Here is a 17,429-nt window from a genome sequence, read left to right on the forward strand (position 1 = left end):
AAGAGCCTTGGGGACTTGTGCTCCTACTTGGGAGGGGCAGGCAGGATGGCCTGGTAATTGTAGTGCTGCTGCTGCTGTTGCTGCTGCTGCTGGTTGAGGATCTGCAGCTGCAAGAAGAGCTGCTGCTGCTGCAAGATCTTGGCATAGGAAGAGTCCATGGCGGGCGCCCCCTTGTCCTGCTTTTGGTCCGGGGGGATGTACTGGTGGTACTTGAGCTTCTTCACCTTTGGCTTCAGCTCCTTGGCCTTCTTGCTGCGCTGTGACTTCTCGCTGGCAGATTTCGGTTGGCTTTGCTGAGGGAACGTGAGACAGTGCATCAGGGGCCACCCCAAAGAGGCACCATGTAGGCCCGTGCCCTGCATCTTCTGAGGAGCACCCACCTCTACTCTGTAAGACTGTCCCTATCCTAACAGACATGGCAGGCTAGAGGAAAGACCAATCAGATGGAGCAGTACAGGTGTCACATGACCCTGATCAACATAAAAACAAAAAGGCAAAACTTCATCTGAGCCATGTAGCCTGGCCATGCTCAGAGGGCACCTGCCACACAGGCCTCTCTGTAGTCCACCTAGGAAGGAAGTGTCAGTAATTTGGAAACAAGCTCAGAAGTCGCTTGCCCAAGGCTGCACAGTGACTTTGTTTTTGATCAATCTTCTGTGTGTGCCCATAGGCTCCCAGCTGACACAACCTTATTAAGGCCTGGATGGTCAGGACTCAGGCCAAGAACCAAGAAAGGTCAGTGGGCCATGGTCAAAACACCTGCTCTTGGGGCAGGCAGAGGTAGATGAAGGCAAATAACCAGGGGGTACCAGAGAGGACTGTGGGAGCCTGGACACCCCTGAGCAGACAAAGGTGAGACAAAGGTAGAAGATGACGCAGAGATCAGATGAAGTCTTGAGCTGGTGGCCACAGGAAGGTGTGGACAGAGGTACCCCACTAGAGGAAGACAACAGGACACGTGGCAGTGAGGAGCTGGGCTCCTGGAGCCCAAGAAGAGGTCTTAACTTTTTCAGTGTATCTGATGAGACCACAGAGCCAAGAGCCCAGACTGCAGAGGCCAAGGGCAGCCAAGGGAGAGAAAGTCAGGAAAAGTGAAGCAGGCGGGAAGCCAGGACCCAGGAGGAGACACACTCAGCCTACTGCTGCATCAGAGAGCAAAATACAAGCACAGGCAGACTGTTCTGTTAAACGTGTGGTCAGAAGAGGCCATACAGTGTGAAGAGAGTTAAAGAAAAGCTGGGGACGGCTATGACATCCATGGGCTGTAAAGACAGTGCAGCTGTAAGAGCAAGCAGTGCCCACTGAAGGGGCCTGGGACAGGAGGTGAGGCTGCTGGCCAGGGAGGGGTGCATCTGGGAATGCTACAGGCAGACAGGAGCGCTCGGGGAATACCAAGAGGGCCTGGACAGCTCTTGGGCTGTAAGCCATCAGACCCCACTCAAGCTGAAGGCTGTGGGTCTCAGGGATGGGGTTTGGGGGGTGGAGGGGTGATGGTAGGGTGGCTGACATGTTTGTGTAGGGTCTATAGCAGGGAGCCAAGAGAATGGAAAAGGACAGGTGAAACTACTGGGGCTTCGGTGGGTGGCTCTACAAGGCCCTGACAATGACAATAACCCCTCCCCTGGGTGCTTCAGGGAGGAGAGTGAAAGCAAGCAGGCCACACAGGCAGAGGCACACCCTGCTCGGCTCAAACAGTGCTCTAACTGAAGGTAGAGCCCTCCACACAAATGCCTGGCTCACTGTGCCTGCCATGGGGTGACTGTGGCACATTTGCTGAAATGATCTCACATTAGAGCTGAAACTCCCCATATGAGGTCTGAGGAGAATGGTGGTTCAACTTGGATGTAGAGGAGGTCTTCAGTGTCTAGGAATACATAAGATCATCGTAGGATGGAGCTCTCCATGCCTGAACCCTGGACACCAAGCCCCACTACCATGGGCTAGTACTGTAAGCCAAGGAAAACTTCCTTTAAAAAAAAATTACTGTGTGTGAGTGTGAATGTTATAGTGTGCATGTGGCGGTGAGAAGACAATTTGTGCGAGTCTGTAAATACAGACATCCAGGGGACCAAACTCAGGGTATCTGGCTTGGTGGCAAGTGCCTTATCCCACTGAGCCATTTCCCTGACCCAAGTCTCTTTTTCTTTAATCTCTATCTAGGCTGTGCTAGTGTGTTCCTAACAACGAAAACAGGCTAAGACAGTGTTCAGTGTCACCACAGGCAGTGCAGACATTAGAAATACCCAGATCACCTTGGGTCAGGTCCTTGACCGCTGGAAGATGTACATACCCCTTGCAGTTGTTCCCACAGCTAGAATGACATCATAGCAGAACTTCAAAACCCAGGGAAGGGAGGACAGCCGCTGGCAGAAATACCTTAATGAGCGTGGGAGCAGGCTTGGCAGTGGGGACGATGCTTCCATTGGTTAGGTTGGGCGGCAGCAGCGGTGCAGGAGGCAGAGGCGGCTGCTCTGCCAGGAAAAGTGTCTCTCCAGGATCTGGAGTCACCGGGAGTTGAGAAAGAACCTGGGAGGGAGGGGAGAAGTAAGGACCCTGGCACCCCCAAATAGAGTTTATCTATCCTGCCCTGCCATCCTCACGGTCGGAGGATGGAGGAGGAGGATGACAAGGTACAAAGCCAGGCTGGCTGGGAGAGAAGCAGAGAGGGCAGATAGGTGGCAGCCACATCTCTGAACTGAGTGCACTTGGATAAGCAGCCGGCTAGGCGAGCCAATGAGAGTGGATAGCCAGGGTTGCAGGACTCCAACCCAGCCTCTCCTTATGGCTGCTAGAACTGGGTCCATCGTTGGCATCTGAAATGAGGGCCACACATCCATGTCTATCCCTCATGATACAGTAGGACAGAGGCCTGACTCTGGGCAGCCCTGGCAGGTGTGAGGAAGAATGTAGAAGGAGGCAGTCTCACCTGAGTGGGTGATGTGGAGGTGGCACTGGGCAGTGGATCGCTGACTCGGGACTCCAAGGGTGATGGCACTGAACCCTGGGACTCATGGCTGGCAGGCTGCTCAGGAGACAGGGCATCACTGCTGTCCTCGTCGAAGGAGGAACTGTCTGCTACCTTTGGGTAATTCACCTGGCCCACTGAAATGCAATGCCAGAGTAAGACTCCTGCAGCAGCACACAGGAAGGTAGGCAGGAAGGGCTGGCAGCACCTAGCCCTAAGTCCAAGAGGTGCACAGTATAGAGACCCCAGTGGGCGCCTCGCCTTAGTGCAGACCTCAGAAGAACAGTCAGCTCCTGGAACAGCTGGCCAGGAGCTACATGGGTTGGGCCTTTGTATTCCCTCCCCAGTTTTGTTTTCTCACTGCTTACACTCACAAGTGAAGGCCAAGAACCTGCTGCTGACAGACTATAGTGACAGCAAGTGAGCACAACTCCTCCCTAGGGCTCAGTTCCCAAAGGCCACAACAGTCTAAGGCTCTGAGGATATGGAGGAGGGTCCCTGGAAAGGGACACTCATCTCACAGGCCCCTGGGGTCAGTGAAAGCATGCCCTCCTTCAAAGGTCCAGGAAGCCAAGACCTAGCGCCTGGGCAGCAAATATACCAGGGCAATCCACTGCCATGAGCGCCCCGACTGGCCCAGAACCACACTTGGACAGAGCTGACAGAGTGGGCTGAAAGGGGCAGAGGCAGGGACAGGGGCCCCAGCTGGGAATTGAAGTGGCGTAGAGGAAAGACGGAAACCCAGGCTAGGAGGATATGTCAAGAGGCATGTCACAACCACTGTCTCCACAGCCAGGGGAAGAGGTTGGGGAGCAGGGGGAGGACCCCAGATAAAAAGAGGAACAAGCCCACAGCCTCTTCCTCTCTAGCTGTGACCTGAGGGTTTCTACAACCATGGGACCAAGGAGGAACATCTAATCTTCTCTCTTGCTGGCTGACTGCGGGTGGGCTAGGACTGTGAGGGTGGGGCTTGGCCTTCTGTTCCCTCACCTGTTGCTATATACTTCATGCCAATCCTACAAACAGATTTTTCTTACTCCCAGCATGGGACCTATTCAAAGACAGTAGCAGGGTGAGGCCAAGCCCACGCGGAGGGTGGTCTAGCCCAGATAAGCTGTAGCTCACACTGAGCTGGGCCCATGTTAAGGAAGCCACTGGCCACACTAGCAGGATGGAGGCCACGTGCAGGCCAGCACCACAGTGCTATTTATCCCTCTCATGCACCCAGCCATGTCCTAGAAGCAGGGCTGGGCGGGCACTGCCCTCTGGGAGGTGATGATCGATAGACTTTGGAGCAGGACATATGCTCTTCTGAAAGGGCAGCTGGGCATGCTGGAGACACACCCAGGTCTGAGGGAGGGAGTGGCATGAAACTTACTGTTGAGTGTCTGAAGAGGCGGTGTATGTGTGTTTGTGTAGACAGATATGAGTGTATGGGTAAGCACCAGGCCCTCAGCAGCCCCACCACTCTTGTCTGAGACAAACATTGGCCTGGGTTCCACTTCACATTTCCTCTGGGTGAATCCCTGTTCCATTTGTCTAGACTAAAGTTCCCCCTTCACTGAGTCTCTCTCCCACACTCCTCACCAATGATAGCCTCCTTTAGGCTGGACTCCACAGGCAAGATATTCTTCTCCACCAGCTCCATGGGGCCAGGCCTCTGTGCAATCTTCTCGTTGAGGTCATCGGCCAGCCTGGCTCTCTTCAGCTTCAGCTGCTTGGCCTGGAGAGAAGGCTCAGCCGAGGTCTCTGCATGGAAAATAAGGGGTTCAGAGAGATGGAGGAAAGGCCCAGCCCCTGCCCTAGTCTCTAGAGCAACAGGAGCTGACACAGCAGAGTGAAGGCATGCCCCAGCAGAGGAGTGTGGCCCGGCTTCCAGTGTCCCGGGACAATGACAGCCAGGCTAGACCTGAGGCGTTTCTGAGGTGGGGCTGCACAGCCAAAACACCAGAGAAAGGACAGCTCTGCTCCACTTAGACCTGGGCCACTGCAGCAAACTGTTCCTTCTCAGTGGCTTCAGTTGCAAATGTGGGGTTCTGACTTGAGAAGGTCTCCTCTAGGTACCCAGTCATCCCAAACTAAGCAAACAAAAAGTAGGCACACATGTGGCACTCTCTGGAGCCCAAACTTTTCCTTTTCAAAAACTACAGAAAACGAATCCTGTAGCTAACTACAGAACGGAAAGTCTAGCTGGGTGAGTGTGGCTGCCTCCCGGGTACTCAGGTGATGCCTGTGGGTGAGCGAGATGAACCCACAAACTGCAATGTTTGGGAGAGAAGGGGCTCCAGCCCAGCAGACAGAGACCATGACCAGCTTATACCAGTGGATGGTGGACCCGGAAGGGTTATGTCAGCCCAGGCTTCTCACGCACTCCCTAAGACAGTGTCTGGCTGCGAAGCCAACAGAGGGCCCTACTAGCAGAGGGAGGACAATAGCCGAAAGTGGGAGGGCGCAAACACAGAGTACAGCCAGCCGGGGAAGTTCCTCCAACATCACACACCTTCCAGAATGTGCATCCTGACCAGCTCTGATCTCTCGGGCCGGGAACGGATCTTCCGTTTCAAATAGTCCTCGGTCTATGGAAAAACACACCAATAAACTCAGGACTGGGACAGGCGGTGAGAGTACACACCAGCTTCCAGCTGCGTCTCAGGCCACTGCTGTATGTGTTTAAAACATAATACTTATACTATCAAGTATTTAAAATTAGAAAACAAAACAGTCACCAGTTTCAGCAGAGCAGTGGATGTTTTTGCTGTTTCCAGCCCTTCTTTCATGTAGTTTGGTTCTGCAGAGCTGTAATCACTGTGGATGTAATTTTATGTCCTCTTTCAAAAACCCTGCATTGCGTAATCTCAAGAGTCTTTTCAATTCAGTCTGAATGACTGCCAAAAGCAATACTAATTTTGATACACGGTGTAGAGCTCTAGTTCCTTAAAGTCCAATGTCCTCAGTTCTGCATTCATCAGATGCTGAGAGAACCATTCCCTCAACAGCACTGAGCCCTGCTGCTGAAGGCTAACTGTAGTGTCTGTGCTCCTCGCCTCTACAACAGCAGTTTTCAAATTATAAGTCAAGACCAGCCTAAGAAGGGAAAGGCCAGGATGGGACAGGATAGAAGTTACCGGGGCACATCACTTACAGCAGAGATCAGCCTGGTTCTCATCCTGCCGGCTGCTGCCCCAGGACCCCGTGGCCGTCCTGGAACCTGAGTCTAGAGATGTGGGAAGTGGCCGGGGGCTCTGGTACATTAGCCCATCTGCAGTAAGCAAAGGGCGGGCACTATAGCTTTCTACAGACAGTCACTCTATGGACGGCTTGGGCAAACATGGGAACTGGGCACACGTGGGATACAGCACTTGAAAATCTGGAGGAATGGGGCTGGAGAAACAGTTCAGCATTTCAGAGCACCGACTGCTCTACCAGAGGTCCTGAGTTCAAATCCTAGCAACCACATGGTGGCTTACAATCCTCTGCAATGTGGTCTGATGCCCTCTTCTGGTGTGTCTGAAGATACCTACAGTGTACTCATATAAATACAATAAAATAAAATAAAATAAATAATATAAAAAGAAAATCTGGAGTAATTTCCAGCTTAGAGAACTCAGGCAGGTGCTGGGAAAACCCACAAGAGAGGCCACACCCACTCAAATACATCTCTCGTCTCAATGCTTCCGAGTCATGGCTTTTATAACAAAAAGTAAATCTTCCAGGGATGTCCACTTGCTAGGGCCTGGCTACCCAGAAGCTACTAAGGATGGACAGCCAGAGGACCAGTCTGCTCCTGGTGCAGAAGGTAAAGAAAGGACTTTTAGCTGATGCCACTGAAGGCATTGCTGGGGTTGGAAAACACAAGCAGCTGATAGGGGAGGAGCCGGTTACTCAGAGCTGCACCTGAGAGCTTCTTTGGGACCAGGTCGCAGCCACCAGGGACAAGTCTCCCCGAGATGCTGTCTGAACCTGTCTGAACCGGAGTTACAGACGTGGGGAGCAGTGGCATGACTCACATAAGGAATTTTCTCGAACACAAGCTGACAGTACTGCCTCTTACTCAGAAGCAGAAAAGTAGCAGCCTTTCACAGCTCTGAATTGGTGTACTTGAGTAAAGCAAGTTATGCTGTGACCAATCCAATACACCCATTTTTCATATTTTAATTAAGACAGTTCAGTGTATCCTTTAATATTAAGCCCATTATTGTAATTCTGAAGTCTCTGTGAACAGATGAGTAACACATGCACTTGTTAGATGCATTTACTTGTTAGATTATTTCCTGCATTTGAGGAAATAAAATTATCTTGCATATATAGCCAAACATATATATGGTTATATACACATATACATGTAGATGGTTGCTGAAACGGCTTAGTGGGTAAAGATGCTTGCCACTGAGCCTGATGCCGTTAGTCTGAGTCCCAGGACCTACATGATGAAAGGAGAAAACTCGGGACTGGAGAGATGGCTCAGAGGTTAAGAGCACTGACTGTTCTTCCAAAGGTCCTGAGTTCAAATCCCAGCAACCACATGGTGGCTCTCAACCATCCTTAATGAGATCTGACGCCCTCTTCTGGAGTGTCTAAAGACAGCTACAGTGTACTCATATAATACATAAATAAATCTTTAAAAAAAAAGAGAGAGAAAATTCTTTTTTTGTTGGATTTTGATTTTTTGAGACAGGGTTCTCTGTGTAGCCCTGACTGCCCTGGCTTTGAACTCAAAAATTCGCCTGCCTCTGCCTCCCGGGTGCTAGGATTAAAGGTGTGTGCCATCACTGCCCGGCTAGGAGAGAATTCTGTCCTCTGACCTCCACACATGCGTGTACGTATACACACACACCAATGTAATAAAAGTCTGGACTCCACAGACCTAGGTTTGAGTTCCAGATTTACCACTTTCTAGCTGGACAGATTAGTTAGCTTCTGCTGCATCTAAAAAAACAAGGGGGTACACCAGGCAGTGGGTGGAGCACACACCTTTACTCCTAACACTCAGGAGGCAGAGGTAGGTAGATATCTGAACTGGAGGCCAGCCTGGTCTAAAGAGTGAGTTCCAGGACAGCCAGGGCTACACAGAGAAATCCTGTCTCAGAAACCAAAACAAAACAAAAACCAAGGGCAGCACCTAACTTGTGAGGGTTCCTGTGTGATTAAATACCAAATGAACACAACCTCACTCACACAGCCATGCTCAGTAGGACAGTGGTATCTCACCAGGACCAACTGTACCCCGACCTAATTTGCCTGGCTGCAAAGCTGACCCTTGCTCCCTGCTGGGCCTCCTCTGGCCCAGCAAATGGAAGTAAGTGTGGTTTGTTACTGTCTCTGTCTCAGTACCCCGGCTTCATTCTTCCTACTCTCTAAGAGTTAATCATGATTTCCTAAAGAGAACAAAAGCAGTCCAGTGGGAGCAGGAGGGAAACATGAGCTGGTCACTTCCCCATCCCCACCCACACCAAATGCAGGACGCTGTACTGGGGTAGGGTGGGGTGGGGGCGCAGGGGGAACTGAAAAGGAGGGGACAAGGCTGCCACTAAGGTGCTATAGCAGAGAGTGTGGCTTGTGGTACACCTAGGTCTACTTTACAAAGGGTAGAAGTGGAGGCCGGCTGCTTGGGGCAGGTGGAGATGGAAGCTCACTGGAGTGCCCATAGGTTGTGGGCACGTCTGCTCCCGAGTGGGTAGAACTGCCATGGGCAGAACCAGTGCAGATCGTCTACATGCAGGCTCAATGGAAGTGGTGGAGGGAAGATGAGCGGTCTTCAGGCCAGGTTTGGGGAGGGAGCTTTGGTGACCTTCACAAGACCTCCACGGTACTAAAAGAAGTCTCACTGTGTCTAGATTCTACCGGGGAAAGTGGCTGGGGAGGGAAGGAACAGGAAGGGCCAAGGGTTCTACTATCAAGAGCCACAAGGTGAGGGCTGGCCCACGCTGTGCTGGACTGAAGGACTGCAGCTGGTGGACGATGCTGGTGTCCTCGGGAGGCCCTGGGGAGGGAGCCTTACCCTGGCCCGCTCCAGGCTCCTTCTCTGCTCATGAAATGCAGCTGGACTTTTCAGAGCTGTTGAGAAAAGAATCATGTAGAATTACAGTTAGAGGCTGAGGCTAGCTCCACGCAGAGTGCCTACTTGGCACAGGCAAGCCCCTGGGGCTCAGTCCCAGAACCAAAGCCCCAAACGATGGTTGAACACAATTTCCAGTGACACACTATGTACAACACTACCACTGCACGGGGACCAGCACCTGACACCCAAGAAGCGTGTGTCTCTATGGCTGGTCACTTTAAGGTCCCTGGGGACAGCAGTCCCTCCCGACCTTTGGTTCAGCGCTACACCGTTCTCAGTCCCACCAGTTAAGCTCTGTGAAGGCCTGGCTCAGGTGGAACTGTGAGCTGCCTCCACCTTACTTCCCTGTCTCATTAGGAATTGCAGCAGTCGATGGAGAAGTTAAAGCAGAGGGCGAGCCTCACGGGGCTGCACCTTTCCTCGGCTAGTACCAAGGGCACCGTGAGAATGACCTCAGGTTTATCTTTGAGAACAAAGAAAACTTCAGTCATGGTTGGCTGGCCCTGGTGAAGGCTGGGTCCCATTGTGGGGTCTGTGGCTATCACCGGGCCTCAGCTTCTGTCTAAGGGCAAGATCCTCTACAAATGCATCATGAACACTCTAAGTCTCTTGCAAGGTGACACTTGACAATTTAAGATGCTGGGAGGACAGGGAGTATGTGGCTCGCTCCCTAGGGAACAATGGCAGTAGGTGGCAAGTGTGCCAGGCTGTGGTGGGTTTCGGTGCTGCTGCCCAGGCTGCAGACAGTGTGAGACTGTGTGCAGAGATAACCTTCCAGGCTGCTGCCTGTGGTAGGAGGGTAGGGGTGGGAGCCGCTAAAAGTAGCAAGACACAGATAGGGCTATCCTGCCTGGCCTCTGTGCTTCCGCCCTCAGTTCCCAGGGAGGGCCTCCCCAGGGGCATGCTCAGAGCAGCTTCCACGCCCCAGTGGCATTTCTGTTTAGATTAAAGACAATGTTAAAAATAGTAATAATAAGAAAGAAAACTTCAAAGACCATGAAGACCATTCCATTTCCTGACAGCAGGGGGCGCTCTAGACTCGGCAGAAAACCTCAAGACAGCCGGTACAGGTTCCCTCCTCAACCTGCACAGCTAGAGAACCACCCAGGCTGCCCAGAGTGAAGGAAGCCGGCCCTCAGTCCTGGTCCCACCATGTAAAAATGTACTGTATCAAAATTGGCTTTCAGGGCCTGGAATCAGGAGCCTGGTCTGAGAGCAAGAGGCCAGTGCCACCCCCTGGCCCCCACACGCTGGGACAACATGCCCACAGATGCCACGTCTCACACAACAGAGCCATTCTATAGTCACTCTTCAGTAAGCTATCAGGTATCTGTAATAGGTTCTACATGGTCACCAATGGGACAGCAAGAGAGTTCTGTGCTGCAGCCTGAAACCTCAGGTTAACAGCCAGGACATAGAGTTCAGATACAGGTTAGAAACTTGGAAAAGTTCCTGTGTCAAAGGATCTGAGTTCTAGTACTTGGTCCTAACAACTCCTGGGACGATTCAGGGTCTGACTGATTTTTGGAGACTGGGACTCTGCCCACCTCCTGGAACCAAAGAGTCCAATCAGTGGCACTGGAGAGATGGCTCAGCAGTTACTTCAGGTAGCTTATGACAGTCAATCACTCCAGTTTCAGGGGACCCAATATCCCTGCTGCTAGCTTGAGGTGTCTACACGCATCTACACACACAAACTCCCCTCTCCCTCTCTCTCCCTTATTATTTATTTTTTCCAAACAGGGTTTCTCAGTTTAGCTATGCCCACGCTGGAACTAGCTCTGTAGTCCAGGCTGGCCTCAAACTCAGAGATCCACTTGCCTCTGCCTCGCAAGTGCTGGGATTAAAGGTGTGGGCCACCACTGCCCAACTGTACTTTACAAGGATGAGGCAGAGTGTGGTGGTGCATACCTTTTATCCCAGCACTCAGGAGGCAGAGGCAGGAGGGTCTCTCTGAGTTCCAAGACAGCTTGGTCTACGTTCCAGCATAATCAAGGTTATGTAGAGAGACCCTGACAACACACTAATAAACAATGAACCAAACCCGTGCCCACATGTCCAGAAGCCAGAAGCATGCACCCGCCAGCTGGTGGGATGTGTGGCTACCATAAGCATGGCTTCGCTAAATCACTGGCTTGGTTCTCTTAGGCTGGCTGGGCCTGGGCTGCAGCCATAGATGGGCATCTAAACCCAGGCTACCTGAAGATATTGCCACCCCAGGGGTGGCACAACCCCGACTCTGGAAGCATGCCTCACAAGCACAGACACAGCTTGCACACGGGGCTGTTCATCTGCATGTACCAATGACAGTTGCCACCAGTGCAAGATGGTGAGAGGTCAAAGGGCCATGGTGGCTACAGATTCTGAACCCGCTGACCTAAGGGCATGTTCTCCCACCAGCAAGACAGAAATATCCACTGAATGCTTGCTTAAGTGGCAGGGATTGGACCAGATTGTTTTGTTTTGTTTTCCAGATGTGGTCTCACTATGTAGCCTAAGCTAGATTCAAACTCAGGATGATCCTTCAGCCTCAACTTTCAAGAGCTGGGATCCCAGGCATGTAGTACTGTGCCCAGCTGCCAAATCAGATATTTTAACATGCTAAGTAATTTAGCATTTTACCCCAGGAGGGCTGCAAGAAGGCTCGCTGAGTAAAGTGTTTGCCACACATGTGCACGGACCTGGGTTGAAGTCTTCAACACCCATATGAGTGCAGGCCTGTGAACGCGCTCTGTAACCCCAGTGCCCTTGTGCTGAGCTGGGAGAGAGAGACAGGAGAGGCTCACAGGCTGGGTGGCCTGATGCGCAGAGGCTTCCAGGTGAACGGCTCTCAGCCTGTGGGTCATGACCCCCTTGAGGAATGTTGAACTCTTTCGGGGTGGGGGTGTCAAATATTTACATAACATTTCATAACAGTTCATAACAGAAGCAGAATTACAGTTATAAAGCAGCAATGGAAATAGTTTTATGGTTGTGAGTCACAACATGAGGAACTGAATTAAAGGGTCACAGCATCAGGACGGTTGGGAAGCACTGCTCCAGGTGAAAGGGGAGGCCAATGTCCTCTCATGTGCACCTGAGCACACACAGGAGCACACACCTGTGGTAGGTAATGTTCCATTTGATAAGCTCAGAAAAGTTAGAAAAAAGCTAGAAAATAGCAGTCATGGTTACAACCTAATTCTGTTATCCTGAAGAGAGAAAGGTCTTTCTGCTTCTCTAACTTAATTTCTCAACGTCTTCAAAACCCAGAGAAAAGAACTTAGACTGGTGCAGAGCGGGGTGGGATGACATGTCAAGGTTGCACCAATCAGATGCACTAGTTAGATGCGGACCTGAGTGTGGGCTGGGGAAAGGCAGCCTTGACTGCAGCTACAAGCAGGAGTACAGGCACACAGAAGCAGGACGGCGGACCCACCTGAGAGACTCCAGGGCTTTCAGGCCCAGAAAAGAGTTCGAAAACTAGGGCTTGCTTGCTGTGGAGCAGCAGCCTTACACTAGACAGACCAGGACGAAGAAGGCAGGGTGGGGGGAATTCTTGTGCTGGACGAGGCTAGGGCAGGAGAGTGAGGAATGACCAGCAATGACAAAGTCCAGTCCATTTCTAACAACCACACCCTGGTCTCTAAGGACTGTTCCAGTTTCAGACGATGAACCCAGCACTGGCTGAGCTGCGGAGACCATGGAGGGCGGTCCTCCCAGGCCACCGTCCGCCTCCCCTTCTTCCTTCAACTAACCCTGACCAGCATGCTGCTTTCTTTGGCCTGTGGACAGCCTGCCTAAGACTGTGGCTCTGTCTCTCTCCCATTCTGAATTCTACTTCCTGACGCAGGCATGGCCATTTCAATAGTCACTTCTGCCAGGTGGGGGGAGGAGCAGGCAACTGCTCCTCCTTCAGGTCTGTGAAGACTTCTAGCTACCTGTGCCAGACCCATGTGGGGGGCAGAGTCCCTGGGGTGAGGTGGGCAGCTCCTGTGCTTGTCCAGACGCCTTTGTTAAAGCACAGATTGTGACCTGGATGGGTGAGCCCTGGGCTCCCTTGATGCAGGAGCCCATCTTTAGCTGTTCAAAAGAGCGGGGTTAGAAAGTGTCAGCCAGGAGGATGCGCCCATCGTGATTCTATCCCCTCCCTCCTTGCTGTCTTAAAGCTTTGCCAGAAAGGTCCGGGACATTACACATGCCAAGTTTCATGTTCCCAGAACTCATGGAAGGCAGTCTCTGAGGAGAAGGCCCTTATGACCCATGAGGATACCAGAGCTGTTAAGAACACACATTTCTGGTGGCAAAGGGCAGCTCTTTCCTTTTCTCCCCCTTGTGACCCTCGGAGCAAAGGTGAGTGTGGAGCTCAGACTGAGCAGGACAAGCAGAGCTGCTGCAGACACCAATGACAACTGGCCAAGAGCTGTGGCACTCCTCATCACACAGCTTCAGCCCCAGACTGGGCGCCACCCAGCTGCCTGCAACCAGTTGGTACTCTGGCCTTTTTGCTAGCACCTGTTTTCTTCCTCTCTGACAAGCTTGCTGCCTTAAATGACCACATTTGTGAATTAAGAAAATAGAGAGTTCTGATTTCCATTTTCTCAAGAATACACCATCCAACCATTATAGGCAGTCTCAGGAACCATGTTCAAGGTGCCTGCAAGGCCTCATTCTGAGCTGAAACAGGAAGGGGTAACCAGCACCGCTGGAACCAGTTCCAGATTTACTCAAGCAGCCAGGCTAGCGAGCCTCCTAGGGCCCACCAGGAAGTTCTGGAGATGCTTCCCATCGCTGACAGCTGTATCCATCAAGTTCAGTTCCCCATTCCACACTGACACACCCACTCTGTGTCTGTCTGCGTGAGTGTGGACCTGGGTCTCTCGACAGATGCTGACATCAAGGAGAAAGGCAGTGGCAGTTGGGCTCTGGATACAATGAGGCTCACTGACAACTCTGTAGGCAGGAGCTGTACGCTGTGACTATCACACATTTGGACTCCTCTTGCTTTCAGCCTTGACTGTTAGGTTTTTAGGTTGTATTCTTTTAAAAAATATATTATTTTATGTTTACGGTGTGTCTGCATGTATGTGTCCCATCCTGGGACTGGAATTACAGATGGTTGTGAACAGCTATGTAGATGCTGGGAATTAAACACAGGTCCTCTGGAAGAGCCACTGGTGCCCTTAACAGCTAAGCTCTTTCTCCAGCCCCTTTAATTTTTGTTCTTAAAATTACGCTTATTTTTAAACTTACTGTGTGGTTAGTTTGGTCCTTCTACCATGTGAGTCGAGGGATTGAATAGGTCATGAGATTTGGTGACAAATGCTTTTACTCATGGAGACATGTCCTAGTCCCCCGTGATTAGTATTGATAACTTGAAATAACCTAGAATCCCTTGGAAGAGAATCTTAATGAGAGGTTGTCTACAACAGGTTGGCCTGTGAGGGAATGTCCGTGGGGGATGGAGTCTCCTGATGATGCTCACTGAGTTGGGAAGGTGCCCACTGTGGGAGGTCCCATCCTTAGGCAGGGGTCCTGAGCTTCGTCAGAGCAGAGCAAGTGACTGAGTGCAGGCACGCATGCATGGACTGACTCCTCTCTCTTCATGACTGTAGATTCAGTGTGACTAGCTACTTGGGGCTCCAGCCACAAACAACGGTGACTCTGGTCTGCGACCATGAGCTAAAGGAATCCTTTCCTTCCCCATGGCATCTCATGACTTCGTCACTTTCTCTCAACTGGCAATCTGCCAGAAGGAAGACTTCAGCTTTAAGCTTGAGCAAATAGAGAGGTGCAGCCTCCTGTTTTACTCCTTTTCTTGAAGAGGCCAGCATAGAGAAGGGATCACTGGATAATCAAATGGAATCCCACAGCTCTGGGGAGTTTTTCAGAACTGCTACAGATGCTGCACAAGGCCACTGAGGACAGGTGAGGCAGGCGTCCTGGGGGTGGGAATGTGAAGACTCTCTCACATGCAGCAAAGCTATCTTTGTCATCAACTCTTAAATCCGCTAACAGAGCTGTGCTCTGCTTACCCTCAGGGGAGAACAGAACAGCAATGTCCTCCACAAAGTAAACCCAGAACCGCACATTTCCCAGATGTAGCTCCACACAAGGGCACACGGTAGAGTTCAGGGGGCTCTAGAGTCTTGGGCCCTAATAAGTCTTATCTTTGGTGGGTTGGCAACTTTGGTACCACAGAAATTTGGACTGTTTCACCAGTCCAGAGGACAAACAGAAGTGAGAGACTGGGGTTCTTCTCACTGCTCGTCCACCCAGTCCTAAGTGACCAGCAGCACACATGGAAGGCCTTCACCAACTCTCAATGGCCTGACTTGGATGTTCAGCTGAGATACGGGCCATCTGCCTTTGACATCCGCCAGCCCACTGATTGCCAAGGCTGAAATTTCAACTGCACTGACTTCATGGCTAAAGAGTTCCAATTCCTGGGAGTCAAAGAATTAGGCTGGGTGGAGGCACCTCAGCTGCAGAGCCTAGCACATGTGAGGTCCTGGACTGAGTATGAAGTACTGACAAATAAATCTGGTCTTTTTGCTGTCTTCCTCATACCCTAGCTAGAACCCAGTCCTGCTGAGATAGATCCAACTTCTTGCTGCCTGGCATCAGGGGTGTAGCCATTGAATCTAGGCCTTCCACCCAGCAGGGGAAGAATAGAGCCTTAGGATAGACAGGGAAACAGAAGGGGCCCTTCCCTCTTCCCTCATAGTCTACAGAGGGGCATAGGCTGGCTACACTGCTATCGTGTAGGGGCCAACATGAGTATCGAGGAGATGATTCTGGGATTCTGTCCCAGGCAGAGATTTCCTCCAGGCATGGCAGGCCCACTGGGGAAGCTCTGAAGGCCTGGAAATCAGGTAATAGACTGCGGTGCTTGCTTAGACAATTGTGCAGTCAGAGATAGGCAACACTCAAGAAGCATCCATAGAAACTAAGCACTCCTGACTTAATAGAGGCTTTCATGACCGAAGCAGAAAGCAGCCTTCCTGCCTCTCAAAGCAGCAGATGTGGACAGCAATCCAGAAGGCCGAACCAATAATCGCTCTCATCTCTATCTCCTGAACCCTGACCTCCTGACCTCAGCAACCACTGGACCTCAATTGGATGCTGCTTCAGTTTTCAAGAAAACCCCTTTCTCTCTAAAATAGCTCATGGCTTTGACCTTATGTAGCAGAGGATGATCCTGAGCTCCCGATCGATCGATCGATCGATAGATCGATTCATCGTTCTGAGGGTTGGAAGCCTGGCATATGCTACCTTACCTAGTTAGTCTATGTGCTGCTGGGGCTGAACCCAAGGATTCTTTACCAACTGAGCTATGAGCCCAGCCCCCTCAAATATTTCAGACTTGAGAACTCCTATGAGTGTAAGTACCACTGAAAGTGTTTCCTTTAGGAATCAACACCAGGTCTAGAGCTACAAAAGCTGGGCTGAGTCTCTCTGTTTCTAAGAGACAGTGAAACTAAAGGCAAGTCATGTGATTCTGAGGCTTCAGTCCTCATGCACAGAAGGCAGTTGCGCTTCCTATATATACCTCATCCAGAGATCGTTAGCATTAAGAAAGTGAAAGTGTTCTGTCATTGGCTCCGCTGGGTTAAGGTGAAGGCCTGCACTGCTGCAGTCTTCCCTTCTTACCCATGGAAAGAAACGGCCCGAGTGCTAACCAACCTGACCTCCCTTCTTCGTCCCTGTGTTCAGCGGACACTCTATGACTATCAAAATACTGCAACAAAGGCCATTAATAAGAGTCCTGTCAACAGCTCTAGGGTCTGACTATGACAACAGGAACAGTAAGACTGAGACGGTAAGTTCATGAGAGCCGACCGACAGAGCCATACTTCAAAGGAAACATGCATCTGGGGCAGGCATGGTCCATATCGTCACGACACTTCAACACAAATCCTGTTTTGCACACAGGCTTGACTCCACCCTTGTTTTGGTACCTGGCTGTCACTCCCAGCCAGACCAGCATAAAAGCCAACTACCACAAGTAAAAGCCGAGGAGGGTGAGGAGGGGTATCTTCTTCAACTGCTATGCAGCTTATGATTGTAACTTATTATTAGAAACTCAAGCTGTATTTCTATTTACGTGAATATACACACAGGTGCGAGCTCACAAGCACATGTTCACACACACACACCCCTGCACCTGAGAGGGCAGAAGAGGGTTTTGGAGCCACCAGAAATAAAGTTCCTGGTGGCTGTGAGTCACCCAACCTGAGTGCTCTACAAGAACAGCAAGTACCCTTCACCACCCACCCACATCTCTGGCCTATTTTAAAATTTCTTTTTCCTTTTGTATTTTATATATTTTATGTATTATGTGTGTGGTGGGGGTACACATACCATAGCGTATGTGTAAAAGTCACAGGACAACTATCTGGGTTTCTCTGCTTCTACCATGTAGGT

At 51.1% G+C, this 17,429-nt stretch overlaps 1 protein-coding gene across 2 annotated transcripts in view; it reads right to left on the minus strand.

Moving 5' to 3' along the window:
* Mrtfa (myocardin related transcription factor A) overlaps positions 1-17,429 on the minus strand; it is a 92,408-nt gene that overhangs the window by 6,109 nt on the left and 68,870 nt on the right. For both annotated transcript variants that reach the window (XM_052161252.1, XM_052161251.1), the window contains exons 3-8: positions 8,964-9,019; positions 5,466-5,541; positions 4,553-4,714; positions 2,927-3,102; positions 2,377-2,526; positions 28-293 (exon numbers count right to left, since the gene is read on the minus strand). In XM_052161252.1, the coding sequence (XP_052017212.1) occupies positions 28-293; positions 2,377-2,526; positions 2,927-3,102; positions 4,553-4,714; positions 5,466-5,541; positions 8,964-9,019 (886 nt within the window). The remainder of the gene's footprint in view (positions 1-27; positions 294-2,376; positions 2,527-2,926; positions 3,103-4,552; positions 4,715-5,465; positions 5,542-8,963; positions 9,020-17,429) is intronic.

The sequence above is a fragment of the Apodemus sylvaticus genome, chromosome 17, assembly GCF_947179515.1.
Source record: "Apodemus sylvaticus chromosome 17, mApoSyl1.1, whole genome shotgun sequence".
In the NCBI taxonomy this organism is placed as follows: Eukaryota; Metazoa; Chordata; class Mammalia; order Rodentia; family Muridae; genus Apodemus; species Apodemus sylvaticus.